This window comes from Electrona antarctica (genome assembly GCF_951216825.1).
Source record: "Electrona antarctica genome assembly, chromosome: 3".
Lineage (NCBI taxonomy): Eukaryota > Metazoa > Chordata > Actinopteri > Myctophiformes > Myctophidae > Electrona > Electrona antarctica.
The window spans coordinates 30790368-30815080 of NC_136808.1; the positions used below are offsets into that span (position 1 = coordinate 30790368).

The 24713-nt window shown below is 41.8% G+C and overlaps 1 protein-coding gene and 1 pseudogene across 2 annotated transcripts; both read left to right on the plus strand.

Annotated features, from left to right (window-relative positions):
* Nucleotides 1-232: 232 nt before the first annotated feature.
* On the plus strand, nucleotides 233-2903 carry LOC306919732 (protein NLRC3-like; the record flags this gene model as incomplete). Its single annotated transcript, XM_079496286.1, has 2 exons — nucleotides 233-839; nucleotides 2881-2903. The coding sequence occupies 2 exons, from the start codon at nucleotides 233-235 to the stop codon at nucleotides 2901-2903; spliced, it is 630 nt and encodes a 209-aa protein (XP_079352412.1).
* Nucleotides 2904-6260: 3357 nt separating this feature from the next.
* On the plus strand, nucleotides 6261-15819 carry LOC306919733 (BBSome complex member BBS4-like; annotated as a pseudogene). Its single transcript has 12 exons — nucleotides 6261-6374; nucleotides 6679-6780; nucleotides 8565-8680; nucleotides 10731-10804; nucleotides 10952-10958; nucleotides 11079-11145; nucleotides 11588-11642; nucleotides 13247-13357; nucleotides 13866-13933; nucleotides 14230-14376; nucleotides 14580-14700; nucleotides 15668-15819. The product of its transcript is annotated as a BBSome complex member BBS4-like (transcript).
* Nucleotides 15820-24713: the final 8894 nt, after the last annotated feature.

Here is a 24713-nt window from a genome sequence, read left to right on the forward strand (position 1 = left end):
TTAAAACTGAAAATGCATTATTATTAAGCTCAGTTTCCTGTTCTATGATCCTCACCAAGCACTGCTTTCATAGTATGTGTCACTCGCAGTGCATTGTCGGACTTGTAGTATTATGGTGGTCCGTGCAGTATACCAGAGGGCCAGTTCTAATACTAATTAAATATCATTCCGCGGGCCAAAGATAATTCACTCACGGGCCTGATTTGGCCCCCGGGCCTTGAGTTTGACATATATGATCTACACAGAGCTCAACGTCGCAGCGGGAGAGAGTGAAGGGGTTAATAACCAACATGAGGTGTGGCAGCTTGAGACAGTTTCCAAGAAGAAGACCCTCCATGACAAACTAATCGAGTGCTGTCGCATCTTTAAGACCCTCCTCCCTGGCAGAGACAAACCCAGCAGAAGAGTTCTGACCAACGGCATCGCTGGCATCGGAAAAACATTCTCTGTGCGTAAGTTCACTCTGGACTGGGCAAAGGGTTTGGAGAATCAAGACATCATTCTCCTTGTTCCCTTCTCTTTCCGGGAGCTTAACTTGGTCAGAGATAAGCAGTACAGTCTTCTCAACCTGATCCATGTTTTCCATCCAACGTTAAAGAAGGTCACAGAAGAGCAGCTCGCTGTCTGGAAAGTTGGCTTCATCTTTGATGGTCTCGATGAAAGCAGGTTTTCACTGAACTTCCACAACAATGACATCATCTCTGATGTCACAGTGACATCATCAGTGGACGTGCTGTTGACAAACCTCATCAAGGGGAATCTGCTCCCCTCAGCTCTCCTCTGGATAACCACCAGACCTGCAGCAGCCAATCAGATCCCTCCTGCATCTGCACACAGCTGTTTATGTTGTTTATGTTTACGTAGAGTGCTACATTATAATCAAAGTGTGTGTGTGTGTGTGTGTGTGTGTGTGTGTGTGTGTGTGTGTGTGTGTGTGTGTGTGTGTGTGTGTGTGTGTGTGTGTGTGTGTGTGTGTGTGTGTGTGTGTGTGTGTGTGTGTGTGTGTGACAGTGACAGTGATCATCTCTGATTTTACATTTAATCTGTAATTACAGACTCGTTGATTGTCAACTCGGTAAGGAATACATTGAAGTTGTGGCTTCAGCTCTCAGTTCTAATCCATCTCATCTAAGACACCTGGATTTAAATTCAAACAACCTGAAGGATTCACTGGACGTGCTCTGTGATGCACTGAGAAGTCCACACTGTAGACTGGAGACTTTAAAGTCAGATTAATTTACACTGGCCCAGGCGGTGGCGTAACCGTCTGGGTACCCGACTGGTAATCCAGTCGCAGTGTGCCGCAGGTTCGACTCCCGAGCCCGACACGGCCTTTACTGCATGTCTTCCCCCATCTCTCTCCCGTTTCCTGTCAGCCTACTATCTGTCCCTTCAAAATAAACCAATAAAAGGCGTAAGCCGCAAAAAAATATCTTAAAAAAAAAAAAAAAAGATTAATTTTTTCATAGAAGACAATCAAACGTCCAGTGTTTTATTTCTCATTTAGACGGATGAACTTTCTTTGTCAGAGAGATGCTGTGAAGTTCTGGCCTCAGCTCTCAGCTCTAATCCTTCTCATTTGAGAGAATTAGACTTGTCGACGTCTGGACTGAAGCATTTCTCTGGACTGGAGTCTCTGAAGTGAGTAGACTTGGACTGTGTCCATGTTGGTTAGTGCAACGGCTCCCTTGTTTCATGTTCCAATGGCATAAATGCATGTGACGTTTGCAGACCTGGAAACTAATACATTTAGTTCCAATCATACTGAAACAGTGAAGTGTGTCCAGTTGCCTGGCACAGGGCCAACTCAATGACTCTGGACTCTAAACATAGACTAGTTAAAAGGCAGAGCAACACTTCATGGACAATTAAAATACTGTAAGTAGGCTATACGTCATATCTAAACTACAATATCAGTTGTTTTCATAACACATTATGTAAATAAGTTAAAATTATCAATATTGTCAAAAGTTGACTGTACTAGTCTTTACGTGCCTATTATATTCACAATGCCCTGTAAGCATTTCTGAAACAATAGCAGAAACTAAATGTTTATTGATAAGTGTTCTTGTATTTATTATGTTTGGGTGAGCTTGTATATTTTATATTTTTTGAAAACTTGAAAAACGACATGGTTCTCAACCACTGGTTGAGAACCACTTAGTTGAAGTAGGCTTACATTATCCATATTTTCTAGGGGGAGCATGGAAATGGTGCCGGATTTGCGTAAATGGTCACGCCCCCTCCTACTAGTAGCACGGGATAAGGTACAGATTTAGACCACGACGGAGGGGCGCTCTCTCAAGCAAACTTGAGCCACGTGCCGAACGTTGCGAAGTTCGCTTAGCCGACTCAGCCCTGTTCGAGTTGCGAGCCGATATGGACAGAATAGTAAATCATGTTCTGGCGAGAGCGTTTGCCCCGACTGCCACTCAAAGTGGCTACTGGCCAATCACAGCGCATCCTTGCACAAGTGCACTAGCCAATCACAGCGCGTCCTTACGCAAACCCAGCAGCATTTCCATGCTCGCTTCCTAGGGCGCAACTCCCCAGGTGGCGCAACTCCCCAGGTGGCGCAGTTGGCTACCAGTCTTCATACCACCCTGTTACTGTTACCTGGGGGCAGTGGTGGCCGAACGGTTTGCGGAGCGGTCTTGTTATCGGAAGGTCGCCAGTTCGAATCCCCGGAACGGCACGTTAAAATTACCACCGCTGAAGTGCCCTTGAGCAAGGCATTGAACCCCTACCATGAAATGTTCTATGAGCAGGGTCTGGCTGTAAACAAGCATCTCGAGCTTAGTCCATTCACCCTGGGTAAACAAAGAACTTTGCTTTGCTTTACCTCATTCATCTTTTTCAGTGGGATGGGGTTTGTCTCAGTGATCCTGCAGAGGGCGCCCTAAGCCTTTGTCCTAACCTGTGGACAGCTATGAACATTTCTGTCAGTACATTTGTGTCTTTTTGCAGTTATTCATATTATATGTGCTGTCAGGTTTAGTGATGAGTGAAGTCTGTAATGTTTTTTAATAAATACTAATACTAATATTTTAAAACTCAGCTCAAGAAACAACCAAATGAACGGATATATTTGGCATGATGTTTTTAAAAAGCACTCAATTATATTGTATAACTAGAAAAAGTGCCCTTCTGGGCACAGGTCTCCACCAGGAGGATAGGAGTGTGTGTGATGCTTGGCCTGTTGTAGCGCCACCATGAGGCTGATTTGAAAACTGTCAAGTGGCATTTCTTCCTCAGCCCAGTGGGAATATGCATGCACAGTTTCACCACAATCGGACGCTGCGTTGAGTTAGCCTGGCTGGCTGATTCGGTCTGGCTTATTAGCCAGGCTAGCGTTGAGTAGTTGTGGCGATTTGTACAAAACGGGTACAAAGCGGGCTACTCCTGAAAAGTTTAGAAGCCAATCGTAGCCAATGAGGGTGGATTATGAGAAATCAAACAAACCAGTCTTGATCACATGACTATGGAGAGCATGTGTACCGATTTGGATAAAATCTGAAGGAGTAATATTAGAAAATGTGTTTTACATATGTCGGCCTCCTGGTGGCGCTATAAAGAGCAGATGTGAAAAATTCCAGGCAAAGGTTTTTCTTTGGCCTCTAGGGAGTTGGCATACAACGTTATCCACAGATCCGTGCAGTTAGAGGTAAAAAACACTTTTTGGACAGTTATAGCGCCACCATGAGGCTGAGTTGAAAATGTTCATGTGGCATTTCTTCCTCGGCCTAGTGGGAATGTGCGTGCACAATTTCACGGAAATCACACGATGTGTTCATGATTTGCAGCATTTTGTTTGAAACTGAGCACTCCTGCGAACTTTGTTAGCCAATCAGGATGGAGTCTGAGAAATCTGAAAGGCCCATTTCGTTGAATGGCTCTAGAGAGACTGTGTACCAATTTGCGTGATGTTTGGACAAAATCTGTAGGTGTACTGTCCAAAAACTTGTTCTCCTGGTGGCACTATAACAGGCCGTTCTGGAATTTTTGGGGCAGAGGTTCATCGTTGGCATCCAGGGAGTGTGTGTGCAAAATTTGGCATCGACCGGGTTAACGGTGCCGGAGATTAGCTGTTCACAGATGGATGGACGGACACACGGACACACGGACACACGGACACACGGACGGACGGAGTGCAAAACATACTCTCTCCCCATGCCTTCGGCCTGGTGGAGACAACTAAATCAAGTCATAAAAAAGTATTAATATAACTAAATATGAACCATATGTCAAAAGGGCATACGAAAGGCTGATGATAAATTATTCGATAAATTAATATTCACATGCATTTAGTAATGTTATGATGTTATGTCAGTAATTAAATATAGGTAAAGTGATATTTTTGGTTAAAACAAAACGTTTTCAAAGGTTAAAGCTACAGTATTTCTGATAGTAATCATGGCTATTTAGCGTGTTTGTTCATTTGTCCCTCTCAGCTCTTTAATACAGAACATGTTCAGGTGGGTGGCCAAATTTCAGCCAATCAGGAGAGACTATCTGTCTGCTTCGTTTTTATATTGTTCCCTCCTGTTTGAATAAAATTGGTATCCCGACATGAAAATTCATAGCATGTGCATGTGGCCCCTGGGCCCCAGCTGTATGCTATGCTCTATAGTGGTTCCCAAACTTTTTCATGTCAAGGACCCCCAAAATGATACTCATTAGCCTGCGGACCCCCCATTTGAAAATATATGCCAAGGACCCCCATAAGAGAAGGTTTTTACGGCACTAGCTGTGATTTTCAACCATTTTTGACAAGCATACCTCTCATCTATGTATCTATTTAAATTATGTCATGTATACAGTACATATACGTAGATACATACTGTACAGTATATCTCCTCTACATACCTCTCCTCTTTTCCACTTTTTTACAGCTATTTGTATGGAAAGGAAAGGGGAGAATGTGTCTCAGAATTAGCCAGATCATAATAGCCAACAATGAATCCACCATGTTTTGGATGTCATTTTTCACAGGCTATATTTGTGAGATCCCATGCTGTGCTTCCTTGCTGCTTTTCTATCCCTCTTTTATTGTCGCTAGAATACATGTCACACATGTATCCCTGACTTTTCGACAAATCTGCCCTGCTTTGTATGTGTGGAGTCTGTGGACTTTGGAGTGCCACAGAGCCACAGCTGAAACGCAGAGACAAGAATATTATTGCTGTCTCAGCAGGAGGAAAGCGGATTAAGTCACTTCAAATAGGGGCCATTCCGAATCTTGATGCAGCAAATATTTGCGAGAACCATGCAGCTTTCTACTCAGCGATGGAGAGGATTTTTGTCAGGGCTTTGGAACATGGCTCCAGCTCTGGTACTGGCTGTGAAACAGTGGAGGCCTGGTCTAAGGGCTGGCACATAAAAACACAAAACAAGCTTTAGTGTAAATCATGCTGTATTTGTAGGCCAAGAGTTCATCAGCAATCTTGTGCAATATCGGTTGCAGGCTCAAACCTGCTTCATCTCAAATAGATTTAGGTATTTTTTGTCACTTCAGAGAAAGGTAGTAGGTGCAAGATAACTCAATTTAGGATTATAAAAGCTTCTGACTTCTGAAGTGAAATTGAAATATAATATCCTGCTAGCAGCGAGACTTAGAGTTGTGTCATTATTCTTGGGGTTACTCTGCCCTTCTAAAGCTGCCTTTGTTCTGCTCCTTGCTGAGACACCTTTCAATACCTGTTGTATAGACCTGCTAGAGACACTGTTACCTCGGCAACAAGGAGAATATCTTGGGAATATCTTCACACAACCTATAGACAGTGTAAAAAGACCGCTTTAGAAGGGCAACGTCACCCTAAGAGCATGCAGGATACTATATTTCAGTTCAGAGAAGCCAGCAAGTATAATCCATTGAGAGAGTATTGTTTCTGATAATACAAATTACAACGTGACTAAACACTGTAATGTTTCCCTAATGTTTCACCCAGTTACAGAGCTTCTGTAACTGCAAGAGACCCATATGGGATGTGTGAATATCCCATAGGCCTATATGTTCAAGGTACACCAACTGTGTTCTTCTAAACTGGGGCTGCAGCTCTCATATTTAACAAAATGCACCACATAGAGGATAGAGCTGTCTTACACCAAAACCACGCCTTCAGCATCCAAGCTTTCTAATGCATCATTGCCCCTCCAAAATATGCTCTCCAGACCCCCGCTGTGCCTCAGTTTTAATGTGTTGGTTTAACTCCTCCTCGTACAGATGAAAAGCCCTTCATTTTCTCCTTTGTGTTGCCTGCATGGCACTAATCTTGTGTCTGGAGGGGAAGATCCAGCAAGAGCCTGGAGCTGTTCCAGAGCTGTGCCCTCAATCCCAGCAGTGCTGACAACCTTAAACAAGTGGCAAGATCACTGTGAGTGCTGTCCACACAGACTTCTGTGTGGACAGTCTTTAATCATATGCTGTAACAAGGCACACATGAAGAAAAACAATGATGACAAGAAAACAGAAAGCCACTGATAGCTTTTAGTTTAGTTAATGTTGCAATTTAAATGACCCCATTCACCACCACCACCACACCACCACCAATGATTGTGTTTGTCACTGATGCATAAGATGAGTGGAGTTGCCAAATATTCAGCTTTCTATGAGCTGTCTATGAGCTTCATGATTGCCGCATAATAAGCTGACTTATTGTCTAACTTTCTTCCCCCTAGTTTTCTGCTGGGAAAGCACAGGGCGGCAATTGAGGTCTATAATGAAGCTGCGAGGCTCAATGAGAAAGACTGGCTGAGCGAAAGAAATCAATCCTCTATTAGGTTGTGTACAATTTATCTGAGAAAATCAACAAGGCTCCTGGCATATAGCATTCTAAATGCGGGAGGGAAATTGACCTCCATGTGCATCATGATGCCTATAGAACACAATGCCTAGACACACGTTTATTTTCCCATTTATACGAGAAAAGTGTCAAGGTTTTAACAACAAGGCCACATTTACGTGGGTCAGTTAGCCAGTGGTGGAAAAGTACAGTACTCACACATTACTTAAGTAAAAGTAGAAGAAAAATTACAAAAAATTGAAATACTGGAGTATTTAAAAAAAAAAAAAAGTATTTGAGTAAATGTACTTAGTTTTGTAAAAGCTCAAGTTTTGTTTTTATCTGGGCCCACTGGGGCCTCAGTTATTGTGTCAGTCACGTAATCACAGCATCCCTGTAACCCCTGTGCAATTAAGTAAACAAAGCATATTTTTTTTTTTTTTTATAAAGTATATTTATTGGTTTTTACAAACAGACATTACACAACATTACAGACAACAAACAGACATTACACAACAAGAACATAATAACAAACAACAAAAGAAAAGTAAAACAATAAAAAAAAAAAAAGAAACAGCTCAGGCACAACATCACTATAAATAAAAAGAGATTGAACATACAAAGACATGGCAAGGACAATGAACCACAACGACTCTGAGTTCCGATAGACTCCCATTCAGGAAATACATCCATACAAATACACGTTAAAAAGGCAGACAACACAGTTATCATAGGCACAAAACATCACAACAAGAGCAGACCCATGCATACTCCACTCAAAGGCGGCAACCGCCCCCCCCCTCCAGGCGGCAGGGCCACCGCCCCAAGAAGCGGCCCCGACGCAATGCATCGAGACCCCTGCCCGGGCGACCACCCCCCCCATACCCAAAGGGCAGACCAGCCCCCACCCCAAAGCAGAGCACACACTAGGGAAGAATGCTGGCATATAAGATATCTAAGGCTGGCACGGAAAACCTCCAAGTATTGTGGCAGACAATGTTGGTCCAATATGATCTAAATAAGGGTCCCAAATTTTGTAGAAAGTGTCCAATTTAGAATGCACCATGCATGTAATGTATTCACAAGGAATACAGTCCATTATAATGTTATGCCATGATTTCTTTGATGGAGCAACATCCTTGATCCAAAACAAAAGAATATTTTTCCTAGCAGCAAACGTCAATAAGCTGAACAACCTCTTATGTTTGACATCAATAACATGATCATCCGGGAGACCAAGTAAAAGACACAACGGGTTTAAATCGATCGGGACACCAAAAATAACAGAGAGTTCTGATACAATGTCATACCAATAGTTCTGAAGCTTCACACAGGACCAAAGACAGTGAACATAATTACCAATCTCTGTCTTGCATTTAAAGCAAAATGGGGACGCACTGACATCCATTTTATTCTTGAGAGCAGGAGTTATATGTATACGATGTAATATCCTGAACTGGATGGATTTAGTTCGGTTACAAACTGAAATCTGTTTTGCATAGGCCCACATATCTGCCCAGTCCTCATCATGAATAGAGACGTCCAGGTCTTTTTCCCAGGACTGCTTAGTAACCTGAGAGGATATAGATGAGTAGGAATTCAATACGTCACAGAAAATTGAAATTTGTTTCTTGGAAAATTGCAAAGAGAGGGCTCGTTCTACCTGTGAAGCGGAACTATTGGTTACAAGTGAAGTGTCCTCAGTAATAAAATGTCTAATTTGTAAATACCTAAAGAATTCAGATTTTAGCAACCCATGACGCTGCTGCAATTGTGTGAAAGACATCAAGGTCTGGCCATCAAACAGGTCTCCAAGTTTGGTAATGCCCTTCTCATGCCAGGTCCTAAAGCCTACACCCGAATGTCCCGGCCCAAAGTCGGGGTTGCCTACCACTGGAGTAAGGGGAGATGTCAATTTAGCACGGCCTTCAATAGTACGCACAGACCTCCAGGCTTTGACTGAACATAGCGTGATGGGGTTAGAACAACATTTCCTAATAGACTTAAGGTCCTTTATGAATAATAGATTCCAAAGAGGGCACTTGGACTGTGAAGATTCAATATCAAGCCAAATCGAGGAAGGATCCGATTTAAGCCAATTCGTAAGCACCCTGAGGTGCGCGGCCAGTTGGTAATGCCTTATATTGGGCAGATCTAGACCACCATCTGCGCTATCCATTTGCAGCTTGGCCAATTTCAGCCGAGGCTTCCTCCCACTCCAGATGAAAGTACTTAACCAGCCTTCTAGTACCTTGATAACCTTGTTTGTCAACAATACAGGAATCATTTGCAATGGATAAAGTATTCTGGGGAGAACATTCATTTTTATAAGAGCTATCCTACCTAGCCAAGAGAGGGGTAAGGGGGCCCAACGTTCCAAATCTGCTTTTATAATATCTAAAAGAGGAGGGAAGTTGGCCTTGAACAGTGTATCATAAGCAGGTGTTATAGTCACTCCCAAATAAACGAAACCAGCAGGTGACCATTTAAAAGGGAAGGGTTCGGACAGGTCTGGGATAGATGTTAGAGAACCAAGTGGCATGGCTTCAGACTTAGTGAAATTAATTTTGTACCCCGAAAAGGCGCCAAACCTAGAGATCATTTGAGTTAGACAGGGAATAGAGGAATGAGGTCTGGAAATAAAAATTAACACGTCGTCTGCATAGAGTGTGATTTTGTGCTCCCTTTCACCGATTCGAACACCAGAGATCAGAGCAGACTGTCTGATTGCCTCGGCAAGCGGTTCAATAGCGATTGCGAAGAGCAACGGGCTGAGCGGATCTCCTTGGGGAAACAAAGCATATTTGTATCATATAAGTATCATAATTGAGAAGCGTGTAGAATAGAACAAATCCAGCGCAGCGATAGTTCATTGAGACACGGAAGGCAGAAGGTTTAATATATAAACCCCCCTTCATTCTCTATCAGAACTGTGTCTCGGTTCACAGATAATCTGAGATATCAAATGTGATATGATATTATGATATGATATCATATGAGCAGAGCCATACCGCCATACTAAATGCAATAGCTTTGCAATAAATGGTTAATGGTCATTCTGAGCTGAAGTGTTTCAATGAATTCACATTTGTTTTTAAATTGTTTAAAACAATTATTCTGATTTACCACAAGCCTTATTTTATAACTGTCGCATTTTATTAAAATCTAATATTCTTTATGTTAGATTAAATTGATTAACTGTTGTTAATCAATAAATGTATTATTTTTGTTTACACGGTACATTATCAAGTTTAAGAAATGTTTACGGGATGGGTAAAATGTTATTAACACTGAGGATTCACACTTCTGTCACTCCAGTTCAGAGTGCGTGACAGATTTTATTAACATTGCGTGCCAGAGACAATGGCAACATTATTCTCCCCATCATTGTGGGTTTTGCATGCAGTCAGGCATAACCAGGAATGGCAGCTATATGTGTTGAACTGGTTAGACAGGACAGGTGATCACTCATGTGATGGCTAAATTACATTGTATACTATTACTTTATTGTTGATTCACGATTCAAGAGGGTTTTCAGTGTCACTCACAATCACATACAGGTACTACAAGCCGTGAAATGATGGTGTGGCATATGTTCTGTAAGACTGGTTGTGTTTGTGTTGGCACTTTGGTTTTGTCTACAAGGATGAAAGTTGTAGTGGCACCTTTTGAAACAGAGCCAATACCATGTAGCTTATCACAGTTATGTTACTTACCCATATTCTGTAGTCAAATACAGTATGAGTCCCTTATGCAGTCCAAATGAGCCAATGCCTCAGGTATAATTTGACCCTTTCCTACCACAGGAGATCAGCCACAATCTAGGTGCATGCTACTCCTTCCTGAATGTGCAAGTATGCTGAGTTCATCAACAATGTATACCCTTTTTAAAGGTCATCATCATCATGCCCTAGTGGTTTGACTGCAGTTCTTTCCTGACTCTCCTAGGCTGTAGACTAGAGCATCTAAACATAGCTCTCCAGACGAACAAGCATGACCGGACCTTTATGATGCTGGGGAAGGTCCACCAAGCTGGGAATACCATCCATCCATCCATCCATCTTCAACCGCTGATCCGTAGTCGGGTCGCGGGGGCAACAGCTCCACCAGAGAGCTCCAGACTTCCCTCTCCAGAGCAACATTAGTGACTTCCTCCTGCGGGATCCCAGAGTCGATGTGTTTCCTCCAACTGCGCCTTGGTCTGCCCCGGGGTCTCCTCCCAGTGGGACGTGCCTCGAGGACCTCCCTAGGGAGACGCCCGAGAGGCATCCTAACCAGATGCCTGAACCACCTAAGCTGGCTCCTTTCCTTTCCTTACCGGGAATACTGACAAAGCTATTGAAGTGTATAAGCGTGCCGTGGAGTAAGTAGAGCGTGAATATGATATCATTGGAAATCATCAAATTATTATTTTAATTCACACTAACAGTTAAGATTTGTAATGGTTCTAGTCCCATATTGAGTAAGAAAAAAACATTATTGATCCTAAAGTTCTGGTGACATCCATACTGCAGTGCTGTAAATAAAGGAATCTACACAAGGGTGTTGTGTTTAAATGAATGAATCAAGTACCCAAATCCCTGAGCGTCTTACACCTTTGTCTGTTTTTCCCTCTTTTACTCTTCATCCAATTGTCTTCACCAGTATTTTTCTTTGAGCCATGTTCGTCTCCCCAACAACAGATAATTAAAACTCCACAGTTATGCTAAATTAAAGCCCATCTGAATAATCAGCCCCTGAATTGTGTTTGGTGTAATGACATGCATAGTTAGTCAAATTCTTGTGCTATCGTATGCTCTATTCAGGTTCTCCCCAGAAAATACTGAAGTGCTGACTACTCTGGGTTGGCTGTTTTTACAGGTTTGTTAATTATCATTCATTTTTGTCACATTGGATTGGTAGTGAAAAGGGATGCGTGAAACATACTGTTACATACTGTACCGTACTTGTAAGTGTTGTACAAGAATTAGCCATATAATAGTGATGTTTCTGAAAACAGTTGATGTAGACATAAGCATTAGAACAGGAATTAATGATTTACTCTGTTTCTTTCAGCTTGGGAAATAGCAAAAAGCCTTTGAGCACTGTTGAGGAATTTTCCATTTCACATCTCTTACTTTTAGTTGCACATAATTTGTAGAACTTTGCTTCACTTTGTACAACTCACTAGTGTGAACAGGGCCTCTAGTCATTTTGACCTGTGGAGCCAGGAGACTCCAGGCTCTGGTTAGTATCAACAAACTGCAGGTTGAAAAGACCCTCAGCTCTGAACTCGGTAGAATCTGCACCTAGCTCGCTGATAACAAACTATCCTTACACCTGGGAAAAACTGAATCCATTCTCTTCGGATCAAATAGTAATCTCAGGCAGATGGCTTCTTGTTTAGAGTGGGTGACAATATTATCACACGAAAAGATGAAATTACCTACCTAGGTTCCATCCTGGAGGCTAATCTTTCCGGTGATAAAATGGCCACCAACGTAATAAAAAAAGTCAATCAAAGAACAAGATTCCTTTACAGGTTCTCCTCACTGGTCAACAAAAACACCTTGAAGACCTTAACAGGAGTCCTTGTACAAGGTTTCTTCGACTATGCATGCACCTCTTGGTACCACAGCACCTCAAAGGCCCTTAAAACAAGGCTCCAGACCTCCCAAAACAAACTGGTCAGGCTCCTACTTGGCCTCACCCCCAGAACCCACCTCACCCCTGCCCACTTTGACAGGCTGGAATTTAGGGTCGACGACAGAGTACAGCATCTTGCAATGGGTCCGGTCCACAAGATTCGATACACCACCAAGATACCCATGTATCTGTCTAAATACTTCCTTAATGTTAACGAAGTCCACACCCACAACACCAGAGGGAGTGCAACAAACCATGTGCAACCCAGATTCGGCACAAACAAGGGACTAAATTATTTTCGCTCCTATGCCACCAAAATGTGGAACGCCCTACCAACAGTCATTAAGACATGCGAATCCCTTGACTCTTTCAAAACCACTCTCAAAGGGCACCTACGGACGGCTGCAATTCGAAACTAACCCCAAAAATGTATGTGGAGATCCACATGGAAATGGTGTGGCTCCATGTGGATCTGGGAGTTCATGTGGCCAGCCTGTGACATTAGTCAACTATGACGTCTGAGGTTTTAGTCTGAACAATGTCTTCCATTATAAAATTAAAGTAGTGCATGTAATTCTGTTGCCTACTGGCAATGTGCACAAGCAATGTGATGCTGATCGGTCCAGTGGTTTGTGAGATTAGCTCACAAACACACATACACACGCACGCATGCACGCACGCACGCACGCACGCACACACACACAGAAAAACAAGACAGAACACCCCTACAGACGGCTAGTCTTGAGCCATGCCGTAACAATGCAGCGCAGTCAGTGATGTGATCTGTTAAGTTTCAAAGTGACATCCTTGCTCCAGTCTCTCTCCCAATTTACTCCTAGGCCAGTACGATACAGACCCATGGAGATTTTGATGTGGCCATGAACAAGTACTGTGTGGCAGCCTGCGCTGTGCCAGAGAGACCGCCTTTCTGGAAGAAGAAATATGTAGCTGTGAGTAATAGTGTTCACTTCATTCATCTAGGACCCCATGGAAGTGGTCCCATGATAAACCTTCAACCATCTTCAATCATAGCAGACAGTAGCCTATGCCAGAGAGACACCACAGCATTATTTGTTGTATAGCTCTCGTATGGCTGAACCTGAACCGAAATGAACCGAAAATATATCAAAACCGATATTTAGAAACAATAACAAATAAAGTTTTTTTTAATTTTTTATTATTATTAACTTGTATTTCTTATAATCAACGAATTGACATGATATTATACTTTATTATACATTTATACTTCATAATACCTTCATAATAGTGGCGTAGAAAAATAGCCCATTGTATGTTGGTACATACAGGCAGGTTCATCCCAGAGGGGATGACAATGATGGCTAAAAACAGCCATAGAAACTTGCCCATTTGTGATAACCAACCATCACATTTTGTGATGACGGCTATGGTCGTTTTTAGCCCAAGGTGCATTTGACAATATGATTCTTCCACTTCCAGCAGCCATCAGCCTCTACCCATGGGAGAGCTGTACATGTTGCTAGCAGCCAGGTACTGACGTATCCAGAGTAATTGAACATAGCTATCAGAACACATTCATTATGTATTTAAAATTATAACAATAACAAACTCTTTAGCCATATGACGAACTTACAGTATGTGACAAATGGATTGGCACACATTTTTTTGTCTTTAATTTACATTTATACTAGAACGCATTATATGACCGTGTACTATTTTAGCCTTTGTCGAAACCAAATATTATAAAGTCACAGCACAGCACAACACCCACTAGCAAACTGCATAAAAAAACCCGTCAGAGGTTACAATGAATTATTGATTCTCTGGCTGATCTGTCTTACAGGTCCAATTCACTGGTCAACCTGAACTTTGACATCCTGCTCTACAACCACGGGGACAAGAAAGGAGCCCTGGAACAGTATCAGGAGATGGAGAGCAAAGTCAACATTCTCAGAGACTCTGTAGTAGCAATGTGGAGTTTGATCCTGAGGTACTGTTGATCCAAATGTTTGTCAGATCCAGTGTAAATGTAAAGTCACGTGTCCAGCAGATGAGTATAATGTGTGTATATATATATAATGTATAATGTTGTTGTTGACAGTCCTTTGCCTCCATTGTTTCATCCAGCCTGCTGGAAGTAAGTTCATAATCTTGATTCTGGCTGTTCAGGGTTAGGGTTCACTTCACTGACAGCTGATAGATATGGCTCAGAAGATGGGGGCTGCCCTGCAGGTGGCAGAGAGTCATGGGGGGAATAACCCAGCCAAGGATTCCAAGTCAAAACCACATAAAGCAGCTGTCACCAAAAGTCCTGGTGCCCGCCTTGGGACCAATCAGAGCATGGGCCAGCCCAGGCCTAGCCCTGTTTGGAACCTCACCCTCTGCTATTAGCTCAGAGAAGAAGTTCTGTGTCAGGATACCCATTCATAGGTAGAAATGGGTAGAACCCGTCCAACTGCAGTGTAGAAAACCCTTTTTGCGGTATCGTATCAAAAAGTAAAGGTATTTCCTGAGAGCTACAGAGTACAGATGATAGTTTTTTTATTGGAAAGTAAAACCTTTGAAGCGGGGTGAAACAACCGCTATAGCTTATGAAGTCAGCCAGTGCTATGTTTTCCCAATGCATTCTTATGGAAGCAGTACTGTGCATGTGGATAGGGGTTGACAGGCCACAGGATGACTAAATAAGCTATTTAAGCCTGATTTTAGCTGCAGTTGGACGGGCTCTACCCATTTCGACCTACCTGTATGCAGGGATATCCTGACACAGAACCTCTTCTCGGAGCTAATAGCAGAGGATGAGGTTCCAAACGGGGCTAGGACATGTCTCCAGCAAGATCATCAAGTTATACCAGGTGCAGTATTCTGGAATAACATCTGTGTCTGTTAGCTTAGTACCGCAGTACTATTTGAACTGATCAACACAATATAATTTATATTATCAAAGACTGGAATGTTGACACCGTATATTTCCAAATAGTAGCCCGGGCGTTTAATACGCAAAATTGATTTGGACCTCGGCCACATGAAACAAACCAGGCGGACACGGCGTTTGCACAGACCCAAATTAGGCTGAAGAAACTGTAAATAATAGTCCTGGCATTTGTACGGACCGGGGTGTTTATTTGGACCTCACCCGTTTAAAAGGAACCGGGTGGCTAGTAGGGCTACTATTTTGAAATGTACAGTATTTGTTTTGGTTTTTGTAATAGGTGGGTGTCTACTGTATCGGTGGGTATCGTCATGTAAAATGTCCCAACCCTAATGTTTCTGTCTTACAGGAACCACATCTTTACGCCTCGGGCCAGAGTCTGATGTAGATGGTGCTCCAAGCCCACCCAGTGAGCCACCCCTCTCACCTGAACCTAAGGAGTCGGACACACCCAAACCCAAAGCCTCTAGGAGTAAGTCTAAGATGGAAGTAGTGAATTAGTTGGGAACCTATCATTGTGACAGCTTTGCCAATGCACCATTCTCACACCATCGAAGCAAAGGAACAGTAATCCAGTTCTTCTGATTTTCTAGCTCATTGAATTGTGAGTTTCAATTATGAAGCCTTGAGGTGCGGGCTTTCATTTTAGATTGATGTTGCACTGCAGTTTGGTGCAAGGGTTCATTAATGTCATTGATTAGCAAAGACAGTTTGAAAAGCTGAAAAGATCTTCTTGCATAATAGAATATGAATATAGATATTTATTACTTTTTGAACCAAAGCTGTATTTAAATTACATTCCCCCGTGATAACATGACAATCACTGATAACCTCAAAGCACAGTTTTTAAATTTGTTGGCAACCTTGCAACTTGTTATAGTGCTTGTATAGGAGCCATTAGGATGGTGACATTATTATTATTAGACTATTTTCAGTATTATTTTTGAGTGGTGCTAGCCACTCCTATAGACAGCAATGTGTGTCCCTATGTCTACGCTGCCTATGCTGTCTCTGTGTCCGAGCACAGAAAGCTGAAACACCTCACCAATACCACTGGATGACACTGTGCAGCGTCGCTCTCTCTCTCTCACACACACACACACACACACACACACACACACACACACACACACATACACACACACACACACACACACACACACACACACACGCACAAATGCACACACGCATGCACAAACGCACGCGCACACACACACACACACACACACACACACACACACACACACACACACACACACACACACACACACACACACACACACACACACACACACACACACACACACACACACACACTGATCTGACACACACAGGTCTGATTTTGGACACTTGGTGGCGGGCTTTAGAGTGACAGCACTGGGTGTGTGTTTAGACTCTAAACACACACCCAGTGCTGTCACCTCTAAACTTTAGAGGGTCAGTGATGGGCTGGGCTAGACACAGGTAATGGGGAGCTCACACTGTTCCTACCAGCAGCCAGAAGCAGACAGAGACAGACAGAGAGGAGAACATAGAATTGCTACACAATTATGCATATGTTCATTTCAACTGCTCAACTTCTTTCAATAAATACACTCAAACTGGAACAACTGGACATCCTAGTGTACTACAAAATTGAATGAATGAATTAAATCGTGACCATGGTATAAAAGGTTATAGGACTACATGTGAATGACCTATATGATCGTTACGTTTTTTACCTAATATTTAGTAAAATAGGTTCTGTTGATAGATTTTTAGGGGCATGAATAGATACGTTAATGTGATAAATAACACTAATGCTAACAACCAGTATAATTGTCAAAAGCTTTGTTCATAGTAGTTAGCTGTGGCTACTAACTACTATGTGGCTGTGGCTGATGTTTTGTAATAGAGTGGACTTCTGTCATGAATTGCTTTTGGTTTCAACAAAGGCTAAATTAGCTTCTTCTTCTTTCGTGCATCATCCTCAAATGTCCAACTCAGTATCGAGTAGCCACGCCCTTGTCTCTGGTCCCACGTGGAAGAGGTCGGCCTGTACAGGGGGCAGGTGTTAATTATGTGCTCGGCAGATTAGCAAACAAATTGGCAAATTAGACAAGAAAGAAAGAACAAGAAAAGAAAGAACATGGCCATTTAGGTTAAATGCAGCTTTTCAGTGATTCAGATTGACTGACTAAATCAGTAACTGATTATATATATAAAATCTGTGTGTGTGTGTGTGTGTGTGTGTGTGTGTGTGTGTGTGTGTGTGTGTGTGTGTGTGTGTGTGTGTGTGTGTGTGTGTGTGTGTGTGTGTGTGTGTGTGTGTGTGTGTGCGTGCGTGCGTGCGTGCGTGCGTGCGTGCGTGCGTGCGTGCGCGCGCGCGCGCGCGTGCGTGTGTATTGGGCCACAAAAACTTGATTTAGTCATCTGAATCACTGAAAAGCGCTGCATTTAACCTAAATGGCCATGTTCTTTCTCTCTCTCTCTCTCTCTCTCTTTCTCTCTCTCTCTCAAAACGCATTGTGCAATTCATGATTATCAGCTCAGAGTTGCTTAATTTTAAGTGTACTCTCAAATTCTCTCAAAAGTGTATTTGATATGCGCTCTTCTAATAAGTCTGTGTTTCTGTTAATTATTTCTGTTACAAGTGCTTTCCGGTATTAGAAGCTCAAAGCAGTATTGTCCCAATTGATATACGATTTCCATTCCCATGGAAATATATGTCTCTGATTAGGAAACAACAAATGGCATATGTAAATTTCCCTGTGGAGTACTTCTTAACCTCCACTGAGCTGATGATTATCTGACAAGCTATAAAGAACGACCGAGATCCAAGCCTATGAAATAAAACCCCAGGACAGAGACCCAGGAACAAGATAGTGTTTATAGTCATGCCCTCTCCATTTCGTATGATAGATGTGGTTACATATTTCTATCCCTGTGAAATACTGCTTTGGTATTATATTTCATTGTGCATAGGGGCCCTGGACCCGGAGATCCAATCTTATCTTAGTACTATAGTCAGAGAAGGGCCTTTTTGGGCACATTCGAATTATCCAGATTTTCTTCTTTGACGTCTAGTTTCTCAAGGTCATGATATGGATGGTTCATACAAACTAATTGCTAGCTACTGCACTTTTAAGAGAAGACAAAGACGTTTTCAATGATCCCATGCAGCAACATCTCACTTGATTTGGGCAAATAATCTGGATATTGTATACTTTCATGCATAGTATATTGTAAGGCAACATCTGAAAATGTTTAATATGAGGATGCACGCCCAATATCCTGAACTTAGTGAGGCTTAAAAACATGTATGTCAAAGTCATTAGGATTCACACTTATGGTCTTATTTTACTAGTCCAAACACAAACCAGTGAAATGATTTCACGGAGGCAATCGATGGATTGGAATACGAGTGGAATACTGAGAGAGAGGCAAGCCTCAGCCTGTTTTATAGGTTATATTTCACATAATTAATCTACCTAGCTTCAGTAGCCTCATGCAATATTTCATGATGACACCAATAATGCCTATAATAATTATATAATGTTGTAAAATCCTGGCGGTGTTTAAACATGCGATTTAGGTAGCGTAATGGTGCATATAATGTATTTTCCTTTTAATCACTCCAGATTTTTCGTGAGGAACTGAGGGAGTGTGGTTTTGCATTTCAATAAGGCCACTTAATTAAGGTAGAGTGGATATTGCTTTTTGGAGAGTTACTGGTTAGTTTATTTTATGCTTCCCAAAAATACAGCCCCCAGAATTGACAAAAAAAAACCCTGCTGGCAGTTCTGCAAAGCAGTCTGATCTTACGTCTCTCCTCTTCTTTCATTCCACAAGCTATCACCTTAATGACAGTCACATGGCACATGCCACAAACAACTGACTCATCTCTGGGATGAAAGACCGTTAGGAGCTTCCGCACTAGCTCTCCTAACAATGGCTCACTGTTGTATCTGTGCGTACAATATTCTTTAAAATGGATTTACTGTAACTCTTTATGCATGTACAGTAAATTAACAATTTCAACAAGGGAGTTGTATGTTGTTAAAGGAATAGTTCAGTTTTCATATTTAGGGGCATGGTTGGCTGCAGAAGTACAGCGTTGACAGACTTACACTAACACCTAACACTGTCTTATCACTGCTTGCAGCTATATTTTTTTATATTGCACAACTCAAGGTGCAAAATAGACTTTTGTAGCAATGCTATTAAAACTGATGGGAATCAAAATACCAAGACAAATGCATTACATTGAAGTTGCCATTTTCATGTCAAGGACCCCCAAACTGAAAAGAGTTTGTGCCTACTACTACCAGAGACCCCTGTAAAAGTAGCCTATAACATAGGGTTGATGCCGCTGTATAATACTAACTAATCTTGCAAGGGACCACCTGGAACCCCCGCAAGGACCCCTGGGGGTCTCCGGACCCCACTTTCAGAACCATGAGTGCTATAATGAACATGCATGACAAAGAGCAATGTGACATACATTTTATCCTAAAGCTATATTGTACAGTATTGAGTAGCCTACACAAAAAAGAAAGCCTAAAATGAAACCCAAGTCAATGAATCACATGCCCATTAAGTCTTCAACGTCACCTTACTCTTAAAGATCCAAAGCCAGGTCTGTTTCTTTCCAACATAACTAAAGAATCTACCACTATACCGAGTAGAAGTTTATGCCCTTTGGCAGTTTTCGGAGGGAACATAGAAGCCTCTCTTTTAAAGTTTAGGCTTTGCTGTTATATCACAAAGGCTGCCGAGGCTATGGAACATGATCAGACATATAGTTGTGGGTGCTTTGGAAACCCTAATGAAAAGTACACTTTATTCGTGTATTTGAACCATTATCAAGTATTAATCACACTCCAGGCATGACATTGCTGATGTCATAAACTGTTGCCAGGAGAACATTCTTTGCCATGATAATAATATGATCATCTTCTTTATAATGATCATATTTAATGGTAGTTAATGTTGGACACATTAACTACCCAAGTCACAGTAAAGGGCTTGCTTGAATTGTAATGAATTTTACCCAATGGCTATACCAACTCCAGTGTGCTGTATGAAAACAGCACATTGATTGCACAAACTGGATAGCTAGTGGATGACAGATACACTTGGTAAAAGCAGTGATGTCTGTAAATAAAAACTAAGGGCCCTATTGATTGATTGAAATATTTATTAACAGTTTGCAGAATTACAGTACATTTCAAGCACAAACTCAATACAAAGACTGTTAACTGTGAGTAGACGACCCAATAAAGCATTACACTTGTTTACAAGAGGGTCCACCTTGTTCAATTCATCTAAACATTTAGAGACGTACAAATAGACACTCCTATATAGCCAAGGAACAGAACAGGAATTCATCATAAAGGAGGGAAAAAGGGGTGGGTGGTGGGGGGGATTCAGATTTTTCGAATTGCATCTGTCCGTAGGTGCCCTTTGAGAGCGGTTTTGAAGGAGTCAAGGGATTTGCATGTCTTAATGACTGTTGGTAGGGCGTTCCACATTTTGGTGGCATTCCTATGCGATCAGACGATCTAGGTACACAATCTAAAACAGGGAGTGTGCATGACGTGCTAGTAGACAGATTAGATAGACCTTTATAATGACAGCACCTTATCTGGGCGCACATTGCTAAGCGCTCTGAATTAGCGTGTTTTGGACATCAAAACACTGGCTCCCATTACCTTTTAAGAATCAGCTGTGCCTTCATCGTAGCACACTGTTAATTAAATTACAGATTTAGCAAGTTGGAGCAGATGCAAACTGCTGAGGAAAATTGCATTCTACAATATATGGGTACTGCATAAATAATGTGATATAAATGATGTCAGGGGACACAGGGGAAACAAAAGCTCTTGTCATCCAAACATCACCTGGAAAGGAGAGGTGGACCAAACGCATTGGTCATGCTTCTGTGGTCAGAATCACTGTATAGCCTGATGTCTCCTCATGTCCTACCTAGAGACATCTGTGATATCTTGACATATTAACTTAATATTCACATGCTCATTGTCAGTTGTCAGATCCAAACATCCAAACATTGCTGGCCCATTAACCTACCTGACCTTTGTCTCAGCTGTTTTGTACCACAAGTTATGGACTGTTTATTTGTTTATTTGAAAAGGATCCCCATTAGCTGATGCCATGGCAGTCAGCTTGTCTTCCATATTACAAAACACATTAAAAAAAAGAAAGAAAACTACAACATGAATTGCATTAATTCAGTTCATCAATATCAGTAAACACAATTAAATAACATACATCAATTCTCAATTACGTATAAAACAGATTAAAACAAACACTGGTATAGAATAACTTAAAGGTATTTAGCCTAAAGTTGTTCTTTCAACTGGTCATTCAAGTAAATAACTCTTTACCTTTTTCTTAAAGGCTGATTTATTATTTGTTAGTGCTAACTTGTTACAAAAATCTATAGCTCTATAAATTACTGTTTTTTTTTTCATTTCGTTTGTGTTTGAACTAGGTACAGCGATATGCCCATTAACAGCATGCCTTGTATTTGTGGGTGTGTAGCCTATCTTGACAATAATCTATTTGTTCAAACAAAAACAAAGGCATCTTTGACTTAATAACACAAAAGAAAAATGTGGCCAAACTTGAGGAAATGTAGTGAGCCATGAGAGGCTGGAGTGCATATTTACAATACAGTTCTTATAGAACAGCCCAGAACAAGTCTGGCTGCCCTATTTTGTGCAACCTGTAATTTAGCTAGATTAATTTTAGACGTAGATGACCATAACAATAATCCAACTAAACTAACGATTTACAAACTTGACCCATGATGTCACTTTCTTGTGACTGCAATACCTCTGCCCATTTTGCTGACTATTGTATTTACATGCTCAGTCCACGATAGTTGACTGTCAAGGACGATGCCCAGCAATTTGGCGTTGTCCACCTGTTGTATGGGCTCACCAAGTCACCAGCTATGGATAAGTCAAGTTTAGGTGTAGTAACCAATTTGGGCCATGGCCCAAAGACAATGCTCTTAGTTTTACATATATATTTAAAGCTAATTTGTTTGTTTTTATCCAATCGTAAACCGTATTCAACTCACTAGACTATATACTGTGTTCTGTGGTTCCATGTAAAATGCTGGTGAAGCATTACAGTTCGTCTTGCAGTCCTGCAAACTTCTCAGTGAATCAATATTTCCCCCCTCAGTGTAGGAGAGAGTGATAATATACAGAGAGTAAGAGTAAACAGTTGGACTCCTCAAGGCCACGAGCAATGACCCTTGAATAACAGAAGTTCAGACAGACGATAAGTCAGCCTGTTTCCTCTGTCCGGATCAATCAACGGATGGTATCATGTGTTAGCTGTGTGACACAAGAGTTGTTTTGAGAAGTGCAGAGGGTGACAGGTCTGTCGACTACCTCAGTGGAGACATGCCTCAAAGTGTGTGCTGTGCAGTTATGATGGGATCGAGGTCCGCTATAGTCTTCGAGAAAAGAAAAGGCATATGTCGTACTTTCAGATGTGGAAAGAGTGTGCTTGTGCATGTCAATATATGAAAGTGTGTGCCTACAAGTGAGTTTGTTATGTCATTGAAACGGATCATAAATCAGGCCTGACCTAGGTATAATTGCTCCCCAGGCAGTCATTGCATTGTTTTAAATGCCTCCCCACCATGGCAAGGCAACATAATAACTTCTTGTGGCAGGGTTTTTAAGACAACCCCATAACAAATGTTGCTAGTGGTCGTGGAATTGCTTTCTAGAGGCAAGCTGAATGACCAAGCATAGCATTATGTTAATTTATGGGATCGATCCGTTGGAATTGATGTTATTTGAATTGTGCATCTTGATTTTACTGCATTTCGGGCTGTTAATACCGTAGATAGGAATCTATTAATGAAATAGGTCCATAACAAACTTATTTCACTGAATTGGAGTTTCCAGTTACAATATTTTTTATTTAAATGAACCAAACAATTCCTTAAACTATGCTCTTTAAGCTCCATGTCTCATTGGGTTAATCAAAGACATCAATAAACAGAAAAGTCTTGGTAATAAGTAATAACTGTGACGGAACACTGTGGGTTTTTTTTCACTTCACAGTGACAAACCAAATAACAAAATAGTATCCAGGCCTGGGCCGGCCGAACGGTCCAGGCACCTAGGCTGGTTATCCAGGCCTGGGCCGGCCGAACGGTCCAGGCACCTAGGCTGGTAATCCAGCCTGACAACATGTTGTGGGTTAGAGTCACGATCCCGACTGCCTTTGCTGCGTGTCGTCGCCCCATCTCTCTCCCCCTTTCCTGTCAAAATACTATAAATCTATCAATAAAGGCAAAAAGCCCCCAAAGAATATCTTTAAAAAAAGAAATAATAATAATATCCAATATCTATACCGATGATTCTCCCTAAATATCGAACCAATGATGACACATGTATTCCTCACTGGTGTGCAAGCTACCAACAGCCGAGGGTAAAGTCATTGCTAAGGTCAATTATTTCCAGCAGCAAATCAAAACTGCCAGACCTCCTGGTGAGTCCTCCCACTGCCATTCCCCCAGCAGCTCAGCTGCTGGAGATGAAATAGAGAGTCCACTCAGTATAGAGCTATGCTATACTCTCCTCTCATCTCCTAATCCAGCAGAACTTGTCAGTAATGCTTTAGTGCTGGAATTCCCAACAATTTATCCCTTGTTTTGTTTCAATTCAGACTTATCAGAAACCTGGAGTCTGTCTCTCTCTCTCTTCTATCTTCCTCAATATCTCTCATTCATGCGATATCTATCTAAACCTCGCTATTATATTACTGTTATCTTTATTCCTGCTATCTTTATTGGCACTCTACTTTTTCCACACTTTTATTTTTCAATGTGTCTTCACTGTGAGGGAGACATATTGCTAGGCAATCCTATTTCATTGGCCCATGTAGCAGTGAAATGAGAGAGCAGACTATGAAACAAGGCAAGCCCTTTATTGGTCCCCCTCCATGAGAGGAAGCTGAGGGACAGGATGCTTTATTGGAACAGATGACCTCTAGTTTACATTTCATACATCATTATCATGAAGCCTCTCTCACAATCTGTCTCTTAAATGCACAAGCGTGCTGGAACAGGCACGTACTTTATCTCTGGCGTCATCTCTAACTCTCTCTCGCTCTCTCTGTCCCTGCTCTCTCTGTCCCTGTCTCTCTTACAAACACACACATACTGTAGGCCTACACACACACACACACACACACACACACACACACACACACACACACACACACACACACACACACACACACACACACACACACACACACACACACACACACACACACACACACACACACACAGGAAAGGAAGGACGAATCTCCATAAGGAGTAGGGTCTGGGGACTAGTGGTAGTGCACTTAGACTAACAGCA